This window comes from Ictalurus punctatus, chromosome 16 (assembly GCF_001660625.3).
Source record: "Ictalurus punctatus breed USDA103 chromosome 16, Coco_2.0, whole genome shotgun sequence".
In the NCBI taxonomy this organism is placed as follows: domain Eukaryota; kingdom Metazoa; phylum Chordata; class Actinopteri; order Siluriformes; family Ictaluridae; genus Ictalurus; species Ictalurus punctatus.
In genome coordinates, this window is record NC_030431.2 from 21,065,599 (window position 1) to 21,088,990 (window position 23,392).

The 23,392-nt window shown below is 37.8% G+C and overlaps 1 protein-coding gene across 4 annotated transcripts; it reads left to right on the forward strand.

Moving 5' to 3' along the window:
- Positions 1-7,488: 7,488 nt before the first annotated feature.
- On the forward strand, positions 7,489-22,513 carry sh3bp2 (SH3-domain binding protein 2). Of its 4 annotated transcripts, none has more exons than XM_017489852.3 (13): positions 7,489-7,563; positions 15,111-15,250; positions 15,489-15,591; positions 16,861-16,978; positions 17,142-17,209; positions 18,295-18,377; positions 18,478-18,540; positions 18,633-19,167; positions 19,543-19,654; positions 20,024-20,079; positions 20,323-20,398; positions 20,602-20,661; positions 21,542-22,513. In XM_017489852.3, exons 1-13 carry the CDS (start codon positions 7,529-7,531, stop codon positions 21,677-21,679), a joined length of 1,587 nt encoding a protein of 528 aa, XP_017345341.1. In that variant the 5' UTR covers positions 7,489-7,528; the 3' UTR covers positions 21,680-22,513. The 4 variants fall into 4 exon arrangements, with proteins under 4 accessions (XP_017345341.1, XP_017345340.1, XP_017345339.1 ...); XM_017489851.3 differs by lacking the exon at positions 7,489-7,563 and adding an exon at positions 9,624-9,888; XM_017489850.3 differs by lacking the exon at positions 7,489-7,563 and adding an exon at positions 13,963-14,620 and having other exon boundaries at positions 19,546-19,654.
- The last annotated feature ends 879 nt before the right edge of the window (positions 22,514-23,392 follow it).

Consider the following 23,392-nt stretch of genomic DNA (forward strand, 5'->3'; position numbering starts at 1 on the left):
TGTATAACATTTCTGAGGTGCTTTTATTCCTGATGATAGCCCACATGATATGTTACACCAGGTGGAGGAGAGAAGATGGAGAACTCTGATTGAAAAGGTGAGACAGAAACTGAAAGGACGGACACATTCATATGGTACTGACTATTTTAGTCATTTAGATCAAGCTTTTTAGATAGATCTCTGTACACGCCGCAGCCTACGCACACATCAGACTTAGTGAAAGGACATCTCTCCACAGGTTTACTGTTTTCAGACGCACCACAAGCATGTCTGAAATTACCCGTCACTTTCACGCACATCTGCTGAGAAAAAAAAAACTGTTGTATTTTTTTAAAGAGCTCATAGGGCAGCAGAGCTGATGAATATTGATTTCCACGGAGGAGATACGATGTCAGCACATTTCCACCCAGAGTGTGAAAAATGACTCATCTTAAATGAATATTGGATGGATACATATAAATAAAATTAAAGCTTTTGTTTCCAATAATGACAAAATGCATTTGCATTTCAATTATTTGCATCGAAATAGAAACAAATTTAGGTCTATAATAAGTGGATGGAATTTGCAATGGAAAGGTGTTTGTCCAATATTAACCTAATTTAATCAGTTGTTTTTTATGGCTGTATACACTCACTGGCCACTTTATTAGAACACCTGCACCTACTCATTCATCCACGTTAACAGAATGTGTAGGCAGAAGACATTAAAAACTGGATGACTGATCTTTTTTATTTATTTATTTATTTATTTTAACTAAATTCTGATAAAACAGAGATACTGCTAACTATACCAAAAATTTGTACATAAAAGCTCTTAGAGTACAAGCGCATTTAGAAGGATGTACTGTTACACCAACCACTACAGTTAAAGACCTGGGTGTTATATTAGAGAGCAACCTGTCAGTTGAAAATCGTATTTCCCAGGTAACAAAAACAGCCTTCTTTCACCTTAGAAATATTGCCAAGCTATGTAACATGTTATCTGTTTCTGATGCAAAAAAACTAGTTCATGCATTCATGACCTCAAGACTAGATTCTTGTAATGCACTGTTAGGTGGTTGTCCTGCATCCTCAGTAAATAAGCTACGGTTAGTCCAAAATGCAGCTGATGGAGTGATTACCAGATCACCAAAATATGAACATATTACCCCAATTTCATCATCTCTACACTGGTTACCTGTTAAGTTCCGTATTGATTATAAAATACTGCTATTCACCTGTAAACGGCCAAGCTCCTTTGTATTTAACCAATCTTCTATCACGCTACAATCCTTCACACTCTCTAAGGTCGAAAAACTCTGGAGTTTTGATAATACAGAGGATATCAAAGTCTACTAAAGGAGGTAGAGCTTTTTCACGTTTAGCTCCTAAACTCTGGAATAGCCTTCCTGATCATGTCCGGGGTTCAGACTCACACTTTAAATCCAGATTACATACACATTTCTTTAACCAAGAATTCACATAACGCACCTCATAAAATGGTACTCCACTCATCTATGATAAAACGATAACAAAAGCACATGGTCATCTCTGCCTGATATTCAATGAACTGCAGCTACGCTACTCCTTCTCCATTTGTTTCCCTTCCTCCATTTGTTTCCGATCAGTGAATGTGCCAGTTCCAGCTCAGAACCAGCCTCTACAAAGATTCCAGATGATGCCATCACCTGCGAAGACTGGATGATACCAATATCTAATCATCACACTTATAAGCTCTATACGTGTTTCTCCGGGGGTAGCAGTGGGCCTGACCCATTCTGCTCTCCGGGCCAGCTAGGACTGCCCTGGTGCCCTGCTTCTGGAGTTCTCGTTGCTTTGAGGCAAGTCACTGTTGCTGACGATGACCCCATCCTCATGGACAGCCTGGGGACAGTTGGAAGCCTTGGAGATGCCACTGGACTGCAATTGATGCGGGCAGTTTTGGTGCGATGTCTTGAGACTACGGTTGCAGTTTTAGACTACATTTGCACAAACAGACTTTGCGCCCAGGTCTCCATCGGTGGTTAAGCTCCTGATTTCACAGATGCACTCTGTTTTATCGTATAGCGTACAGTTATGGAAGAGATTTATTTCAATTACACTATCCGGTGTCACCCAGATGAGGACGGGTTCCCTTTTTGAGTCTGGTTCCTCTCAAGGTTTCTTCCTCATATCATCTCAGGGACTTTTTCCTTGCCACCGTCGCCTCTGGCTTGCTCATTAGGGACAAATTCAGCCATTTAAAATTTAGATCTGAAATGTATATATTGCTGTAAAGTTGCTTTGGGACAATGTCCATTGTAAAAAAGTGCTATACAAATAAAACTGAATTGAATTGAATTGAATTCATGCAATGATCCAGTCAGACAATCATGTGGCAGCAGCACAAAGCATAAAATCATGCAGATGCAGGTCAAGAGCTTCAGTTAATGTGGCATGGTTGTTGGTGCCAGATGAGCTGGTTTGAGTATTTCAGAAAATCCTGGGATTTTCACACACAATACTCAAGAAAAGCATCAGTTCTGCATTGTTGATGAGAGAGGTCAGAAGAGAATGTCCAGACAAAAGGATGTCCAGACAAAATGTCTGCCAAAAGGAGGAATCTGAGGCTACAGTGGGCACAGACACAGAAAAACTGGACAGCTGAACATCGGAAAACGAGCAAGCAATGCTCACCATTGTTGTAAAGAATTGTTACCTTCCTGAATATGAATTACCTGAAGTTCTTGACCTGTATCTGCATGATTTTATGCACTGTGCTGCTGCCACATGATAAGCTGATTGCATAACTGCATGAATAAGCAGGTGTAAGAATGTTCTTAAAAAGTGAGAATCACTGGTGAGGGTATATTTCGTATATTAAATTTAGCCAATATATTGGCAAATGCACAAGAATTGCAGCAATTAGTGTAATTCTGAAATGACACGTGGGTACCATGTTACTGCACAGCATTGTGGAATTTCATGAGTACACTGGATATTCTACACTAACAGACATAACTTATAAAATAGTCAAACTCATTAACCAAAACAGTTAAGTAGGGTACTAAAATACAGCTTTAGATATCATTCATTCATCTTCAGTAACTGCTTTATCCTGGTCAGGGTTTTGGGGGATCCAGAGTCTGTCCTGGAGACACTGGGTGTTACGTGGGAATACACCCTGGATGGGACACCAGTCCATCATAGGACATGATGTACAAACACATTCACACACTCATTCATAGCTAGGGGGAATGTGACGTAGCCAATCCACGTACCGCCATGTTTTTGGAAGTGCGAGGAAACTGGAGAACTTGCAGGAAACCAACGTGAACATGGGGAGAACATGCACAGAAACTCCACACTGACAGTACCCCAAGCTCCACTGGATCCTGGAGCTATGAGGTGGCAATGCTACCTGCTGTGCCACCATGTCACCCGGCTTCATATATACATATCGAATGTGTATCCACAAAAATGATGTACAGTATGTTCTAGGGTACAGATTCCCAAACCTGGTCCTGGAGTAATCAGCTACTAGCCTATCACAAGAACTCTGGATGTGAGGTGGGAATACACCCTGGATTGGATGCCAGTCCATCACAGGCCACCATGCAAACTCACACACATTGGCACCTAGGATCAATTTAGAATAGACAGTCCACCTACCGGCATGCTTTTTGTGAGGTGGGAGAAAACCTTGTAACGTTTATTCAAATTTACCTCAGCAGGCGTATTTTGATGGAAACATGACTAGTAAAAACAGCTCATAAATGCGTCGGTGAGTTTGGGTTTATAGCATGCAGCGACTGCTCACTTCCTGTCACATGGCTTATCATTTTTTCATTTTCTATTGATAAAAAAGCATATGTTAAGCAGTGCTTGAGCATGCACATCTGAATGCAGAAGCAAAATTCACCCCACTAGCTCTAAAATGTATATTAATTGATATTAATGTACACAAGTTGACTCATTGTGATTTAAAATACATTTCACACCTTTTTTCTTTATGACATGAATGGACATGCAAAACTTACGTGAAAGATGGGAGTATGTGTTAATTTAATATTCCTGGCATGATGAGTAAGGTCTCTTAATTTTTCCACCCATACAGCTGAACTTGTGACAGCATTATGGGTGGGTGCTGAAATAAGATTAATGTTTTATGTTAAATTTAAAACATAAATCAAGAGGTAGATACATAATTGTCTTTGTTGTGGGTGCTGATTTGATCTTCACTAAAGGATTCCTTAAACATTTGAATTTGAGGTTGTTGTTTTTTTAAGTTGGTTTAATTCAACCCCAGATAGCAAAGGATTTCAGGCACGATTTGGTTGTTTAAGCTCCATAAGTACCAGTTATCTGCAAAATGAAAGTGTATTGCAGGAAATGGGTCAACGGTGGCCCAAATGTAAAATTAAAAATGTTCTGTGACATTTGGAATATGGGCCAAAAAATATCCAAATGCTGCCAGTGTTGCCTCGCAATTGACTCATGAAAGAACTAAAGATAATCTGGGAAAAATTCCATCAGTAGAAAAAACAGATTTCTAACAGATTTATGGAGTATGCTGGGAAAAAAAATTGCAAGCCTATCATTAATTATTATCAATGCTAGTTTCCAACTAGGAATTGCAGTTGGTTTGCCATTGTATACAGTCCTGCAAAATATCCAGTAAGATCTATGGTCAATCATTCATTCATCTTCAGTAACTGCTTTGTCCTGGTGAGGGACATGGTGAGCTAACATAATTAAAATATCCATTTATAACATGATTAAAAGCGCCATATATTATGAGGAGTACATTGGGATGCCATATCTGCAGAAATGAATGACGTCACAAGCACTTACTGAAAACTACTGAAAACTCCTGAGGCAGATGGCCTCAACCCCTACGGACAACAGCTCAAGGCTTGCAGATTGTTGCCTTTGTAGTAACATGTCCTTTGTTATACCATTTGGAGTTACCAAAGACAGCAAGTCCTCCAGCCGACTTCCTACCGCTTTCTTTTTCCCTGTTCACCCAAATTAGCGAGGAACCAGGTAGTTCCACTGACAGTCATTTATTTTCCTGTTCAGCCATGCCTCCGTCAGACATAACTGCACTCCTAGTACTCATGCTGTCCACTCATGATCTTGTTAATCAGTGTGCATACATTCCCCATGATAACAGAGGGAAGAAAAGCCTTGTAACTCCATCTCCTCTCCATCGTCTTGTTCCTCACCATCGCCCCAACTCGAGTTCCTTGCCTCTGTATCCTCTCCGTATAACTCCCCCGGGATCTCCTTCAGACGTGCGAACTGGAAAAGCTCCTCATATAAGTAGACTATGGTGCATTGTTGTTTAGTGGGCACAGTGTTCTTTATCTTTGTCGCAGTGTCCTTTGTCTTGCACGCTGTTACTAAACTAAACTTGTAATCCTACTAACACAATAAATATGACAAGCTGCAATCTATTGTAGCGGTGCTCAAGTAATAAAATATAATATTACAAGTTAAAAAAAGTAAGAAACGGGAGAGACAAAGTAGGAAAGGGAGAGAGAGCTGCCGTGCCATGCTGCCACTCGCTGTGGAGCCAGAATAACAATTTAATACTTAACCATTAATGATTCATTTATATAATAATTTAAATCAGTTCAAAGTGGTTCATGTTACCAGTTTTGACTCATACTAAGGAGACCGACGCTGTGTACAAGAAAGGGATAAGCGGACTCTATTTTCCAAGGAAGCACAGATCTTTCAATGTATGCACCAAGATGCTGGGGATCTTCTACTAGTCTGTGGTCACGAGTGCCATCTACTATACTGGTGTCTGCTGGGGGAGCGGCATGTATCAGAGATGCCAGCAGAATCAATAAACCCATTCGCAAGGCTAAAACTATCATTAGACAAAACCTGGAGACGTTTGAGTCAGTCAGGAGTAGGAGGTCATTGAACAAACTGCTCTCCATCATGGACAATCCATCTCCCTCCCTTCATGATACCCTGCAAAGACAGTAGAGCTCATTTTCTTTCACCATAACACTCTATAACAGCTGATTTCTGTGTGAAAGGTGAACACACTGCTGCACAACCATTTGTACATACTGTTTATTCGCCATTTTCGCCCACCTGTTTTTATCGCTCCTTTTTTCTTTTCATTATAGCTTTTACTCTTTTTGATGTTGTTCATATCTTTAATTAATAATCAGTGTGTTTTTGAAGATCAGTGTAGAACACTGCTTTTAATTGTATTATTATTCTTTATAGTGCTGTAACATAGCAATTTCTCTTGTGGCATCAATAAATTCTGTCTATCTATCTATCTGTCCATTTGTATTTAAACATTGTATTTTTGTCAGTTACCTTTATGTGCTTTTTCTTCCGTTTTTACACTTCACTAACCAGACCACAAAGGGAAAATTAAGTAAAGAAAATCAATGAAAAGCCATGAAAATGCTCCCCTCTGACCCTCTGAATCTTTCGAGCCCAGCTCTAGTCCAATGAGCTGCTTTCGGCTAAATAATTTACATAACTGTGTGATTGTGGATTGTGTTTGGATTGTTATTGGATCATTCACAGAGGTTTTATTACAGAAGCTGAGCTGGTTCATGTTTAGAAAGCTGGAGGTTCTGAACTCCATCCAACTGAACACTCCGCCCCAGTATTTTAGGTTTGGTCTAATAAAATACTTTGCTAGATATGCATCTGTCTCATTTACTTCCACTTGTAATAAAGCAGAAGCCACCAACCCACGTTGTAAACTGCTTTTATAAAATGATTAAATAGAAAGTGCATTACTGCTGACATGGAAAAAGCCCAAACTTGTGTGCTGTTTTTGTAACATTTCCTATGCATCGGTTTCGATTCCTTTCTCATTTTCAGTGTTTATAATGTAGCCTAGAATTCAAAGTGAATCTTAAAAGTGTTCCAAAGTGGGTGGTGTGGGAAGGATGTATATGTGAAGACCCTAGTACCAGTCAGCATATCTCATCTCTCCACCCTGTGGTGTTTCTGGAAGTGTAAACCATAAAAACCACATATCCATCTTCTCTCTTTTCTGAGCCGAAAGTGTTTACCATGTAATACGCTCGGATCATCATCAGTGGTAAATCTGACAACAAGTTTTTATGAGGACTTTTCTGGGTAACGTTAAACACAGCATGAATTCAATTAACTGTTTTTGCTGCGTAACCTAAAAGATCTGACTACACTGTTTAGCATTAAATTTCAACCATAGTAAAGTACAAAGCTCTTGAAGATACATTTAGTACTTGGAATGGTAAGAAGGACTTTGCTGTAAAAATGCTTTTTACACATTTACATGTTGATGTACAAGTGTTTAAATAGGATTTTTTTAAAAATAGGATTTAGTATTTAAAACAAAGTGCATCGCAAACAGGAATGAACAAGATATCAGATCACGTTGCTGTAAATCATAGATTGTAGATGTTAGAAAACTCACCTTTGACCGTTTTCTACATAACAGAGCAGAGGGTGTAGTGTAAGTGGGAGGATCTTATAAATAGCACTTCTAAGAGGGCCAGAGAGGAAGTGAATTGTTCACTGCAAACCGCTGAGACTAAGAATGCACGCTCACACTCCATCAGATGTTCTCAATGGGTAAGGCCCCTTTGTTTTGTTTTTTTGTTTCTTTTTAAGGACACCTTTTTGCTAGTGGTTATATTTAGATGATATAGTGGCGCAATGTTGTTCCTTTTGTGTCAAAAACAGAGAGTACAGTATGTGCAGTTGAGAATTTGAAAAGACACGGACTAGAATTCAGTTTTGTGCCCAGCAGAAATATGAGAAAGAGGGCAGTGCCATAACCTAAGCAGTGGAAGAAGGCTGACTGTTGTTCTCTGTAATGTGCATTTAAGCTTTGTGGTATTTGTCTAATAGAACCTGTATGGCCTTGAAACTCCTTTGCATCAAAAGGATGCAAAGTAGACATTGCCTCTCCTCAAAAAAAAAAAAAAGGAATATGCCTGCCAGTTGTCTGTATATCTGTATCCATGCCATGTCTTTATCATCTACCAAGTTGAGCTTCATTGCAAAAAAAATAAATTAATTTAAAAAATTAAAAAATTAAAAAATCTTAGGAAGTAAAAAATATCTTAAATATGAAAGTATTCACCTATTATTTTTACTTATTAGATAGTTTTAAGCAAATATAGGATTATTAAGAATATTTCTTGATACATTTACTCAGTGAAATGTTTTAAAAGAGTTGATTTCTAGAATAAGCCAAAATTATCTGCTAATAAAATAAGACAATTTTAAGCATGAAATTAGTAAATATGTGTAGAAATAGGCTTAATGGTCTTATATTTGTTACATAGAACTCCATAATGACAAATATTAGAGAACTTTTCCTTTATTTGAGATATCTTCACTATTGTTTCAATGTTACAGTTTTGTTTGAATTATGAATTGGCTTTACCTTGTCCTTGCTCTTTGAGAAGGCAATTCATCTCGTAATTCAGTCAGAACGTCTTGAATTCCAGTTCTTCTGAAGTAGGAAATGAGACAGCCTGCATATGGGAAAACCAGCACGTAATTGTAGATGTACTGTTCTTGCTGACAGTATAATTATGTCTGCTATTAGCAATCTCTGTCATGTAAACAACAGTTGCTCTTCTGTTTTTCCCTTACACACAACACTAATATATAAACATCACAGCTATTTATTATACACATTCAATCACAATTTCCAAACCTATTTATTGTCTTTCCTGTAGAATTGATTGCAGACATCAGTTTAGTCACTGTTCTTATTAAAATGTTAATTAAAACACAACCAGCTGAGCACTCTATGTGCCTGAAGCTCCTGCATCCAATAATGAACCCACCTTTGAGGTCATTTCTTTCTTTTCCTCTTGCCATCTTGATGTAAAACCGATGTCCACCATCTGTGTCTGCTGATTAGAATAAGGAGCTATGATAAAAAAGTCATGATAGCCACTGTAGGAGTTATCAGTGTTAATAACTAGTTCCACATTTTAGAAACACCAAATATGACAACATTCTCCATTTGCTCATGTATCTGTGGAGGCATCATGGCCTGTGTCTGGCCTTTTGCTCTTTGCATAGTGTTCATTCAGTTTGAACCTTACCATGTGGTCATCTGCATTTGTATTCAACCTGTGGAATAGGAAGTGAGATGAATAGTTCATTCTGCATTTGAGGTAGTAGATTTATGAACTGGAAATGGACCATAATTGGACAATGGAAGCAATAAAATCAAATTCACTTGAAATATTTAACCATGGTATTAAGCCATCTTGTATGAATATAAGCGGTATCTAGCTTTAAGGCGTGTGTGTTTGGAAGCTATGTTGTAATGCCTTATATAGGTTTTAATAAAACACTGTTATATTTATGTTTAGCTAGCAACTTGTGAGCACTTACTGAAAAGCCTAAAACCTCAACTTAGAAAGACATTTCAAAATCTATATTTATGACGACTGTGATCTAGAGAAATGGGGAAATCTTCTGAAAGAAATGAGTTTTTCCAGAGAAACATGTCTGGACACCTGTGACGAGTCACTGAAGCTACTTTAGAGATCTATGGTTGTTGGAGTGGAAAGTCCCTCAAGCTCAGGCCCTGACAGAGAGAAATGGCCAATCAGCTTGTCCGAGCCATCAGGCAACAGGAAGTGTGTCTCTGACACAGTTGCTGTGTGTTCATGTTGTGGCTCGGAGGAGGAAGTGACTTGACAATGTGTGAGAGTCTCGGATCACAGGCAGCTGGTCTCTTGTTCCTCAGCTCTGTCAGTTCCTGAAGATTGGCTTCTGTGGTATCTTTCTGCCTACAATCTTATGTTCAGCTTCAGCCTGATACCATGGTAATGGACTCTGGTGAATATCCATGGCGCTCTCGGTGAAGCAAAAGCGTTTGTTACATCCACTTCCAGAAACTCGTATGAAAATGTGTCGGAATATTATGTAAGTGTGTTTTGCTTTTCTGCAAAAGTGATCTTGATCAGATAGAGTGCATTACTGCATAGTATATATTGCAATATAGTAATATTGTGTTTGAGTGAACGTTTGAGTCGTTAAAATGTCTTGGCGAGTATGTTGAGAGCTTCAGTTACTTGTAGAGCAGAAAGCTGTGAGGCTTTTCTGTGAAATAGATTTTGTAAGTCGCTACATGGAATCGAAAATAGCACCAGTACTCTTCTGTGGTCACATATGCATTCACAAACTGTGTTTTATGAATGATCAAGCTAGACAAGCTACACAGAGTCTCTAAAATATTACTTCTTGAGCACTCTGGATGAACAAAAAAACAGTCTTATGTGTCATTTCTTTCTTTATGCTTGGTTATGCCTACCCTCAAATTAATAATAGCCTTAATCTTATCAGGTTAGGATGCCACCAGTATCTAAATGTCAACTTCAGGCCACTTTAGGATGTACACTTTTGATGTTTCACATGCTATTCTCTATGGGTGTTTTCTATGCGATTGAGGTCTGGGGATTTTGCACGCCATTCAAAGTATCCCTTTGCTTGTCAAACAAGGCACTAAAAATTTGGACATACACCCTGCAATTGTCATCCTTGAACGTCAGAGTGCCAGTATTGTGTTCTGATTGAACATGCAGCCCATAAGGGAACCTCAGAGTCTAACCAAAAACTGACAGGTTTTATGCCAGGTTTGACAATGTAAAAGAAGCTATTGGCGGTCATCTTTTGTCCAAGGAGCTAAAACCGTACATGGCAAATGGACAGTTAGATGAGAATTTATGTATGGTAAATACCAAGACGTCTGACATTACTAATGGTGAATCATTATGATTTAACTCAACTGTGGCATTATATATATATATATATATATATATATATATATATATATATATATATATATATATATATATATATATATATATAGTCGGAGTTATGAACACTCATTTAGAAAAGCTGTGAAAACCTCCCTGCAGAAGGTCAGTGTGTGTTGTGTGACCATAGTTTGAGTGGGCGAGCTTCCCGCAGCAGGTGAACTGAAACCATTTCTCATGCTATACCCAGACATACTCTAACTCTGTTTTATTTAGACCATGTGTCTTGTTTCCTGCCATGAAGGGCATGCCCATATTTAGAGAAAAAAAGAGGAAATGATGCAGGGAAATACCATGGAAACCACCAAAGCAGAATTACTCCATGCAGTCTTCTGGTTACATTATATGTATAAGCATTATCTTTGTTTACACTTTGTTTTTGTTGGCTGGTCATAGGTTTTTTCCTTTCTTTCTTTCTTTAGAATATATGCAGATACTATAAGGAGTACATTAATATACATGAAGTGGAGTCTTTAGTATCAGTATTTTTGCAGCAGTCAGTATGATTTCCACTGCAGGAAAGTCTTCAGGTCAGAGGACTTTGCGCTTTCGTGTGACACAAGAAGGTGCTTTTTTGTCTTATTAACTTCAAGAGAGATAAACAATTAGAGGTTAGTGAGGGAATTACTGTTTATAAGTAATTAAGTGATAACCGGAACTTGTTTTGTGTAACTATTAAGGAATTATACATCACTCAGTGACCATTTGTACAAAATGTTCTTCAATAAATGAAAATTTGGCAAATAAATAAAACACATGGGGCTGGGCTAAGAGTAACCCAGCATCATGTTGAACTGCAGCACACCACATTGTCATATATTATTTTCCTTATAAAAACATTCCCCATAGTTTATTATTCCTTACCTAGTTAGTATTGCTTACTTAGGAAATGCATGTAAATTTAAATTGAAGAATTTCAAATGTAAATTAGAACTACGATACAAATAATATGTCATTCCAGTCAAATTACCTCTTTCTTTGAAAATATATGATCCTTGGAAACAGTGAGTAAGGGAAACTTCCAAACTCAAGTCTAGATTGTATTAGTACTGCAAGCCCCATGTTTATGCTATATTATCACATTAAAAATACACAGATGTGTCCGAATAATACACATCATTCATTAAGTGACGATAATACAGAGAGCTTCAGAAAGCTACGCCTCATAAGTCCAATCCTGTCTGATGTCTGCTGTTGTTCCACTGGCCACAGAGTATCTTACATCTGACAGTATTGAAAAGAAAGTAAAAGAAAGACTCTTGTGTAAATCCAAATTTACAACATATTAGTTCATTGGGAAATTATTTGTCAATTACTTAAAGCATGAGACCCCTGAGTGATAACATCATACACTGATGTCACTCAAATCATACAGCTGATGCCATACCACGTACTGTAATTTCACTAGAACACTGGCAGTGGTTTGAATGATGAAGTTCCCTACTAGTCTGTTGGTCTACCACTATTTTGTGGATTTTGTCATGATGTTTACTGGGTCATAGCATTTTAAATATGCACAGAAAGCATAGCTGTTTATTCAAAAATGCTTCCAGTAGTTGCTTCAAATGTTTTGACACCTCAAGAAGCAAGTTTGTCAGTGAATAAATGCATTTTCTTATAATGTTTTATTTTTTTCTCTTAAGAATGATTTGAACCCGAGGCACTGCTTTTGTGCTTTTCGTTGCATCAAAGTCCTTCCTTTTTTATTTACCATGATCAAGCAGCAAGATGTAATCTTTAGTGTCAGGTGAAATGAAAGAAAAAAGCTGGGTATACATTTAAACAATGAACTGGTCCTAAATGTTAACTCATAGTTAATATTAGCATTAACCCTCTGTGCAGTTTGCTTCATGTGGCTTCTAGTTTGCATCCCTGAGAAACTCAGAAACTCAGGGCCTTAGCCCGACCATTGGGTTATCTTTCAGGAAGTCAATTCAGGAAGTGAGTTGAATAAAGCTAGCATTTCTCAGGCTCCAGGTTTTATGCAATTTCTATAAACCTTTTTTCCGTTGTTTACCATCTCGCTTGCACAGAAGAAATCTGAGGCTCAGATAATATTGTAACAAGCTTAATTTTGTATTTTACAGGTTAATAGTGTGCTGCAGATTACAGAGAAGAAACATACAAAAATAAACATATCTTTATTATCTTTATTAGTATCTTTTTTAGTTTTTGTCATTCATGTATCCATAATTGCTGGATGTATTTCAGACTCAGCATATGGGTATGTTTTAGCATTGAAACGTATCGACTCTAGACGTATTGCTCAGGGTAATGTAGTTTTGGGTGTAGGCTAATGTCATTCCAGTCACACATAAACGATGTACGAGCGGTTTAACTGAATACAATTACGGTATTTGGGTTAAAAAGATAACATGTTCTAAATGAATACAAATACAGATATAATATATATAATATATTATAATATAATGTGTGGTATTTGTTATTTTTATTTATTTATTTAGAAAGGTTGCCAAATACTTTCTCAGGGCATCTGGTTAAGACTAGTGAATCAGGACTACTATCCTGAACATGGGTTGATTTGGAATGAATTTACAGCTTTCACGCCCACATAAGGTTTAAATCCTAAAACAGATGCAAATAATCGGAGCACTAAACAGATACAGATACTTCTATAATATACTATAGTGAGTGATACCATTTGGATAAACTAAAACAGAAGCTGGTTCAGGTTTACTGTCACGTGATTGGTTCGATCCAGTAATATTGATTACTTAATTTGATATTCAGTCACATTCTCTCAATAAATCCATTCTAGCCCTAAAGACTGGGACAATGAATTAAGCTGATTTGATTGCTGTAATTGTCAGCCATAATACCGTACACATAATGCTTTTTTAAAAAAAACAAATAAAAAAAACTGCTACTCTGTGGGTGGTGTGTGTCTTTTTTTAACTTTATTGCACCCACACAACATTCATGGGGAAATGAAGGCAGCCTCTGATGCAAATTATGAGGGTAAGAGTGTTTTTTTTTTCATGTTTATCACTCCCTGGTGGAAACTAATTCAAGTTCAAAAGAGGAAAAAGAGATAATGCCTGTTTGTTGTTTGCCTTCATGTGGTTTGAAGTTAAGGTCATGAACTAGACAAGATGATGTTTCTAATTACGTTGCAGTTAATTTACACATACCCATGGCTGCTTTATTGGCTAAATTTAGCATCTGCAGTGCTGTGCATATTCAAACATACTGAAGTTTGCCAAAATATTTTGGTCCTGTATTCACAACTAAGTCAGCATTTGTGTAGATGTTCCCTCTTTTAGCCCATTTGTGAAATTACATCCTGTCCTACGGTTTTATTCTGGATCTGTCACGGTACATTTCCAAGCTCCGTTCTTTGTGTTGAACTTTCAGTTCCACATGTTCTCTGGAGGTAGGTAATCGCCCAGCTCCACCCACTAACGAGCGTCCAGAGCAATTTGGGATAAATCAGATTCAGAGATCTGAGGGAGTTTTTTTCCTTACTTTGCTGCTTCATATGTCCTTCTGCAGACCAGCCTTTGGGTGTCACATGGTAGGCTTGGAACAGCAAACTCTGCTGGAAATCTGTGACCCTCAGCATGATCAAGAGCACAGTAGGGGATTGTTCATTCCACAGGAAACGTGTTGTTTCCTTCCTTTCCTGTCCTGGCTATGTCTGGTCCAGGGTCAAGGTTTTAACTGGAGGGTTTGCACTAATCGGACAGACTTATTAGCTGTGAGGTGTGTGTTGCACCTCCTCAGTATTATATGGATCTCCTTCTGGATGTAACCTCCATTACAAGCATGTCCAGTGAGAGCATGTCAGTGAGGGGAATTAGGAGGCAGATGAGTCGGAGGTAAGTTCAGACTGTGGACTGGAAGAATGGAGAGAGTTTGAGAGTTAGAATTCATGAAAAAGCATTGAGTGTGTGTACTATGGTGCCATGTGCTGGAGACTTAATGGAGTTTTGACTCCATCCAAGTTTTGGTTTTAAAATAATAGACATCTTTCCCTGCTTGATCAAGCTTAAAAAGTGTGATGTTAAAATACCAAAATGTATTTTTATATTTTAATGCGACTCAGAAGCATAATTTAAACAAGTGTACATCTGATGCATACAAGACCTGCAGAGTTGTGCTCTTATTTATTGATACTGTTCCATGGCTTTCTTTCTTGCATAGCAGTTTCCTGTCTGCCAAACTCGTCTTTATTTTTTGTTTCATGTCTATCTTCAAACTAACATTCACATCTAACTGTATACTGGAGGTACAACATTAAATCAAGATAAAGTTAGGGATCTCAATGAATGAGGTGTGTTAAAAACTAATCTTTCATCTCTCCTATAGAAATATGAGTGCTGTGCCGATTTCCTGGCCCGTACCAATGAGGGCTATTGGAGCTCAGAATCTTCTGACCATGCCAGGAGGTGTTGCCATTTCTGGGTATCTACACAAAAAGGGGGGAAGCCAGTTCAGCCTGATGAAATGTGAGTGTCATATTGCCCATGAAGAATTTACTAACTAAAATAAAAAATAAAATAAAATTTAAAAAAAACACTAATCAGTCCTTCTTTAGGAATATCTTCCAGGCTCTTTCAAAAAGCGTTCTCCTGGTCTGAAAAGAAAAAAAAAAAAAATCAGACTCTGGTTTGTGAGTGACTAGTATGAAAGCACTGGGCTTTGAAATTTTTTATATAGAATATTTTTTTCTTGCCAATCTCACAGGGCCTCTTCGCTACATTGTAATTCACAAAGGCTGCGTCTACTATTTCAAGACCAGCACATCTGCCACACCACAGGGAGCGTTCTCCCTCAACGGCTACAACAGGCAAGTACATACAGAACGAACCATTTAATTTATCATTTGTGAAGAGCTAAAATGCTGTGCGTACTTTAAAAAAAAAAAAAAAATTGTCACCTCTACAGCTCTAAACGTGCTCTACCTTTGCTTCTAGGGTGATGTTTTAATTAGAGTTTAGTTAGAATTTGAGATATGAAACTTGCAATCCTCTAAAAACAGAGCTAAACCCTGAGCCACACTGAACTAAAAATGGACTCATAGTTTACATATGTTCACCTTGGTGTGCTTGTTTAGCCACATCCTGCCTCAGCCTGAGCCCAATGTAAGGTCTAAAGGTAGAACGGTGTCAGTTTTGTCCACTCAAAACTAGTTTCATGAAAACTAGTTTTCATGCATATTAGGTAAGTACAGATGACATGGAACATGTGTCACTGTCTGATTTATCACTCAGAGGTTAGCAGTAGTCCTCTCAGTTCCTCCCCGGGTAGGTCTGATGTACAGTCAGTGTGTGCTTAATTATTGTGTCTAGCGTCCAGTTGCAGATGTGGTCTGGAAAAAATAGTTTTTTAGTAAATCTGCAAGTAGTTTGAGAACTTCTCAGAGCCAGCTGTGTATGTGTATGATCTATACTGGTCACCAGCATTACATAAAGTGTAATGTGAGGCTATTACAAAAGCAATGGGATTTTAATACCAGATAAAACTCATCAATGCTAAAATATGAGTATGAAAAGAACACTTAATGTTGTTGGGGATGATCACATATAGATACCCAAAAGACTGCATTTTCCAGTTTATGCCCAAGTCGCACCATTAATGTAAACCTAAGAACTGCTGTTGTAATCATAATGTCTGTCCTGAGCACATCCCAGGACGTTTATTTATAATCTGCTCCTACTGAACATCCTTTCAGCATACTTAGTCCTGTTTGACTTTATAGTATACAACTGTTTGCTGCGTAATGATTCATTATAGCACTATCTGACACCCAGAAGAGGATGGGTTTCCTTTGAGTCTGTTTCCTCTTGAAGTTTTTTCTGTGTTTCAGCTCAGAGAGTTTTCCCTTGCCACCGTCACCTCTAGCTTTCTCGTTAAGGATCTAAATATAAATCTACATCCGTATTTCCTTAAAGCTGGTTTGACTGTTATTAAAAGAATAAGCAAATATAATTTCATTGAACTGAATGAATTGAATTGAACCTCATAGATTTTGATCCTCATAGAGGGGATGTGAAATAAATCTCCTTTTTTGTCAAAAACCACACTGTTTCTCAAATAATTTGTGTTTGGTCATCAGGGTCATGCGAGCAGCGGAGGAGACCACGTCCAGCAACGTTTTCCCCTTTAAGATCGTGCACTTCAGTAAAAGGCACCGCACGTGGTATTTTTCAGCAGCCAGTGAGGATGAGAGAAGGGTGAGATGTTTATTCAACACTCCATGTGCTTCGTGCTTCATCAGCGTAGTGTAGATTATTGATTGCTTGGCTTATGTTTGTGTTGAAAGTGAACTCAATGATGTTATTCAAAAACAACTTTACAAAACTTTTTTTTTTAAACAATGTTTCTCATCTCCAACAGAAATGGATGCGTTATTTGAGGAAAGAGATCGGCCATTATAATGACAGGAAAGATTCGCTTGACCCAAGGTAAAAATTTTATTTATTTTATTTTTTATTTTACACACCATGAACTTCAATTTGAAAAAAAATTAAAAAATAGAGTTCGCTGGTCTCACATGACCAAATTGGGAAGAAAATGGGTAAAAAAAAATCTTCACATAAATGTGAAATCCATTGCATGATATGTGCTAGCTGACTCTGGATGAAATGCCTATACATGGCTGAATATTGCATTTAAAGGATGTTTCTTGGAAATTCACATGTACATTATAGACATTCTATTGTTTTACAATCTGGCTTTAATAATAACTTGGTGAGTGTTTAATTCATGTTCGTGCCAATCTTGACACTGTATTCGCGTGCTATCTTACTATAGCCTCGAAGTTTCAGTGTTCTCTGATAGGGACGTTTTGGGTTATATGAGGAAATGTAAAAAATAAATTGCTGACCACACTGTTAACTCCCCAAGTGTAATTGGAATCACTTCCTTTTTCTGATAAATTAGTACTGGATATACAATACTGTGCAAAAGTCTTAGCTATGTTTGAAGTACAAACTTTGTTATAGTTACATTATCGAGTCAGTACAAAACATTTTCGATTCCCAAACATTAGTTTTCCAGCACAAAATGAAATGTTACAGAAAAATGTTTGTATGTCAGTAAAGAAAGCAGAATATTACGTAAGAGACACTTTTCAGCCAAAATATAACAATGAAGGTTGCTGGGTTTTGCTGCAAAAATAAGAAGCAAGTGCGACAGGCAAAGTCTCCAGAAGGACGGTGGCTGGTTCTGCCACATGTGCAGTAAAACTTACTAGCTAATTTCCTTATAAAACTGCACAAATTGTTCCTGAGACTACTTTCTTTTTTAAAGCAAGGGAATATCACACCAGATATTGACTTTGTTTCATTTATTACTGTTTACTGCTCTTTATAGTATTTATTTTTAATGTAGAAACTTTTAATTTCATTATTTTTGAAGGCATTTTTGCTCTACAGCATTCTGTGTTTGTCTGTATAGGTCCCACGGTAGTATTATACATTGTAGTAATATATAATATTATATTGTGAATGGTGGAAGTAAATTAATTCATTTCCTTTCATTATTCTAGTGACTCTGATTCTGACGAAAGTTTCTATGGCCCTATTGAGAGCCCTTTGGAGATCACCAATACCCCAGATGACCATGAAGGAGGTAGGGTGTGTGACTGACAAGAACAGTTAAAGAATACTGAGTAAGTGTTTGTGCCTCTCTGAGCTTTCAGTTAACATCTGTATTTTGCACTTTTTAATAGACTATGTGGAACAAAATGACGAAAGTGATGATGACGACTATCTTTTGCCTGATGGGCCTCCAGGTAGCTTTTTATATACGTAGATACTACTGTAAATTTTTGAGATTTTCTATAAAATTAAGTGGTGTAACTAGAACCTCATATGGCTTTTCCAGGTCAGCCCAAGGTACCGCCTCCATCTTACCCTCCTCCACCTGTGCCCTACCATCCCAAAGGTCCTCCACCACCACTACCCCATCCAGCCATTAAAACACCACCATACCCCATCCAGAAGAAACCAACCATTCCTGTTCCACTCCCACCCAAACCCTCTGACAGTGTAAATAAAGGCCCTCCTCCTTTGCACTCAGCCCCTCCTCCACTACAGAAACCAGTCATTAATAGAATGACAGTTGTGCCGGCTCCTCCTCCCGCGTGCCAGAAAAAGTCTGTAGGGGGGTGTGTGCCCTTAGCCACTCTCCCAGGATATGACCAGAAGCTTGCTCCTGCCATGGTTATTAAAAACCCATCCACGCTCCATATCTGTGACGACCTGGAAAACAAACTGTTTCTGAACTCTCCTAACAGATCTGGTTCACACAACCAGAAAAATTCACCTGGTGAGAGAAAACCTACACCACTGGTCTGCAAACCTCCATCCAAGTGTCCACCACCACTGATGAAGCCCAAAGTCAGTCTGATATCTTTACAGTAGGTGTCTGCTTTCACTTCTTTTAGATGTTCTTTTACACTATTGTGATTGTGACTTAAGTCCCTAGCATTGTAGACAATTGATTAAATATGCGAGTGTTAAATGAACAGCTGCACTGTTGAATTAATTCCTACAATGTCTTGCTGGGCGTAAAGGAAAACTCAACCATGAAACACATTAAATATGTCTGTACTGAAAGATTTGTGATGTGATTAGCAGTTTGTCGGTTGGTGCTGAATTTTCATTCGTTTAGTTATGGCGGAGAACGATGAGATGATGAGCATGATGGTGTTGATGGCAGTATTAGCATGCGAATGAAAACTGTAGACATTGCTCTGTCCTTTACAAAACCATTCACAATTCTTTCCTCTCAGAAGATCGTCACCTGATGGCCAAAGTTTTCGGTCTTCCGTTGAAGAGAAGCCCTTGAAAAACAGTGTCATATCAAACTACGATGAAGACTCTGACGATAATGACTATGAAAATGTGAGTGAACCTCATTAGGTCATGAGTCGGTTCCTCAGGAGACATTCCATTACGTTATGTTACGTTTGCATTACATTATGTTTGCACTTACACTGTGTTCCTTTAATAAATGTTGTGTTTTTCTTTTGCTGTCAGGGCATTTAACAAACCCTAAAGCGTGTTTAACACTTCTTGCTTTGTTGCTCATTTATTGTAAATGAGGATAGTGTTAGTAATGGATTATTTAGTATTTAACCATGACGCATTGGACACCTATGAAATACTATAACCATGAAGTAACTCAGAGAAGTGGGTGAGAAACTAAAAAAAAAGGAACTAAAAGAGACATGAGCCTGTATAACTCATGTATGTTTGTTGTTTGTTTATTAGGTACAGTTGCCTGACTCTGTCTTTGTTGACACAACTGAGACCAGTGCTGTTGAAAAGTAAGAAATGTTTCCTTTAACATTAAGGGTTAGACTTAGGACAGACATAGCTATTATACTCTGCTTAAGAAAAAAACATGGGAAATAGCGCACAAACACTACGGCTATTTTCTAACCCCCTCTAGTGGCCACAAGTCCTAATGTGGATTTTTCTACTCTCTCGTATGCACTTTGGACTTTGTCCTTCATCAGAGCCACGTTTCAGATACCCTCTTCATTCACTTTTCCTTCTTCTCTCTTCAGATTATTTAAAGAGACAAGTGGAACTCCACCGGATGGCCTTTACTGCATCCGAAACTCAGGAACAAAGACCTCAAAGGTACAACACAGCATGATGCATATGCAGGATGGTAATCAGATACAGTTGTGAAATGAGTGTGTGCTTGTTTTTTCTGTGTGTGTGTGTGAGAGAGAGAGAGAGAGAGAGAGAGAGAGAGAGAGAGAGAGAGAGAGAGAGAGAGCATGCATGACTGAGCATGTGTGTTTGTTTAAACCTACTCATTTCATTCTTTGGATCTGTAGGTGCTTGTTGTGTGGGATGTGAGTCTGAACAAGGCGAGAAACTACCGGCTCTTTGAGGAGGTTGGTGTTACACTTGCATGAGCCCGTCTGTGTGCAAAATTAATTACAATAAGATAACAATAATGTATTTATATACTATCCTCTACAGAGGATGTTATAAAAGTACTGAAGATCTGAGTTGAAGTGCACAAAAATTGTGTCCGAAACAATTTCTTGAATTAAACTTAAATGTAACATGTTATAATAATAATAATAACAATAATAATAATAATAATAATAATAATAATAATAATAACACAACTCTACTTATATAACACCTTAAATATATTTAAAATGCAGCTCAAAGTGGTTTAAAAAAAACCACAATATTCAAAGTATGTAAAATAGAATAAAATTATAATAATAATCAAATAGCATAAAAGTAATGAGCCAATAAAATATTACAAATTTTAGCTCCAAGAGGAAAAACAAGCATATCTTAAAAAATAACCATAAACCAGCCATGGTGGTGGAAAAAAGAAACGACAGCAAAAAGTGGATTTTATACCCATACTATATGGGAGTTGAAAGAATCTGGTCAGAGAGGACAGAGTTACTGTGAAAGGTGCAGTTTGTAATTTTTAAAATGTTTCTAGTCAAATAACAATAATATAATTTCAAAGATATCTTGGAAAATTGTTGGCCATTGTTATTATTTTTGCTTTTAAAGAATATAAATATTGAATGAGTTGCCTTTAAGTGTGTGTGTGTGTGTGAGAGAGAGAGAGAGAGAGAGAGAGAGAGAGAGAGAGATACTTTGCCCTACATCATTCTTATTGTGCACAGCCAAAACATCAGTATGCACACTTACGCTTTATGCTCTCTCTCTCTCTCTCTCTCTCTCTCTCTCTCTCTCTCTCTCTCTCTCTCTCTCTCTCTCTCTCTCTCTGTCCTCCTGTAGGATGAAATCGTGTACCTGGAGGCAAGCTTGACCTTCCCTTCTATAGCAGCTCTGGTGGAGTTCTACTACAGCCACCCCTTGCCCAACCACGGCTCTCTGTGCTTACAGCAGCCCTTTGGCTACACACCACCGAGGTGACACCCTCCTCCATTGCCATCATGGACTGTTATCTTCATATCCTCATATCCTCGTACCTATAGCCTCGTGGCTCCAGCTCTGTTTCCCTGGCTGGCTATAGCAGCTCACTACAGCTGATCATGTACATCAGCCATAAGGACAAGTGAGGCTTGCCAGTGAGATCGCAAATGTGGACACATGAACATGGGTGCATCTGAACTCCCATCGGACTAAACGGATTTAGCAGTCGTGGAGCTTTATCTCAGCTGAAATTGATACCAATCATACTCAGATGTACTTGTTTCAGAAATGCTGGTGGTTATGGAACTATTCATATCTTTGCACAGAAACAATGCACATGTGCACAATCTACTCATACGTGAGCCTAAAATAAAGAGCTCATGAAACCAAATGATTGTTCTACAGATATCAGTGTGGTGAGATGTCATGTAGTGCAAAATGCAGTAGTTCTCCTGCCTCTAGTTTTGGTTTTGAAAGCTTTCATCTGAGTATAGAGATCAGTGAAGGAAAATTGTCCACATTGTGTGGATGGTGTAACCACTGATTTGGGGCATATTTTTCAGGTTAAAACGACTACATTTCTTGATGTAAGGATGTACTGTAAGTATATAAATGAGGTTTTTATATGTCAGCAATATAAAATTGCAGCAGTGCGCAACCGAGTAGTATTGCGTAATACACAGTGTGCCTATATTTCTGTGTAAATACTGTAAGCATGATCATTTCTGTACAATTTGATATTTTTACACATGTACTTTTATTACTAGTCGAAACTGCACATATGTAAATTAAACAACTATTTTTTACCATTATTAAATTATATTTTCTACCTGATGAGTGTATGAGTGCTGTTAGAAAAAAAAGAAAGATTGTTATACTGTTTGAACACAAATGCAATGATCAAATATCTGTTTATCTTGGCATAATACTAATGCAAATATATTATTTTACATACATTTAAATGAAATCCACTGTCAGTGCTTTCACTATTCACAATCAGCAAAGTCAGGCAAATGACTGCTGAAGCTACTTCTGAACTCTAAGTCCTGAACTGTTCTTTTAAAGAACAGTCACATGCTGGGGGGGGGGGGAGCAGAACACATTACAGAAACACAGTTCACATGTATTGTTCCAGGAAAAGTTTTTCTTCTAATGAAAATCAGCAGTAACAAAGTTTCCTCAGTGTTCATTTGATTTTAATGTGTAATGTATTGTGTAAATAATGTGTAATCTTTCTGAATGACCATCAAAAACAATGGCAACCTCATCAGAAGTAAGATGACTGAAGAATCATGAGACCAAGAGCCAGGGTATAATAAAAGTGGTGTTTTATTGTGTGCACAAAAACAACCTGGGGCTTCTACAGTTCAAACTAAACTTTAACACAGCAGGCTTTATTACTGATGTACGCCTGAAAGAGGACGTTATAGATAATGCCCAAGGCTAAGATAGGACAAAAACATGAGCAAGGACAGAACATCATGACCTGAGGAACAGACATGTGTACTGGGTCATAACTATCAGTAGGATTTAAAATCATATACTAATTCCAGAAAAATAAAAGTACAATGAATAGAGGTGTTTAGTGGTGTAGTTTTAGGTCAGGGGTTAAAATTCTGTGCAAATCATGCAGTTTTTTAAAATCCTGCAAAGGCCAGAGAGCCAGAGAACTATGAGGATTGAATTCTTGCTCACTGGTAAGTTTCTTGCTAT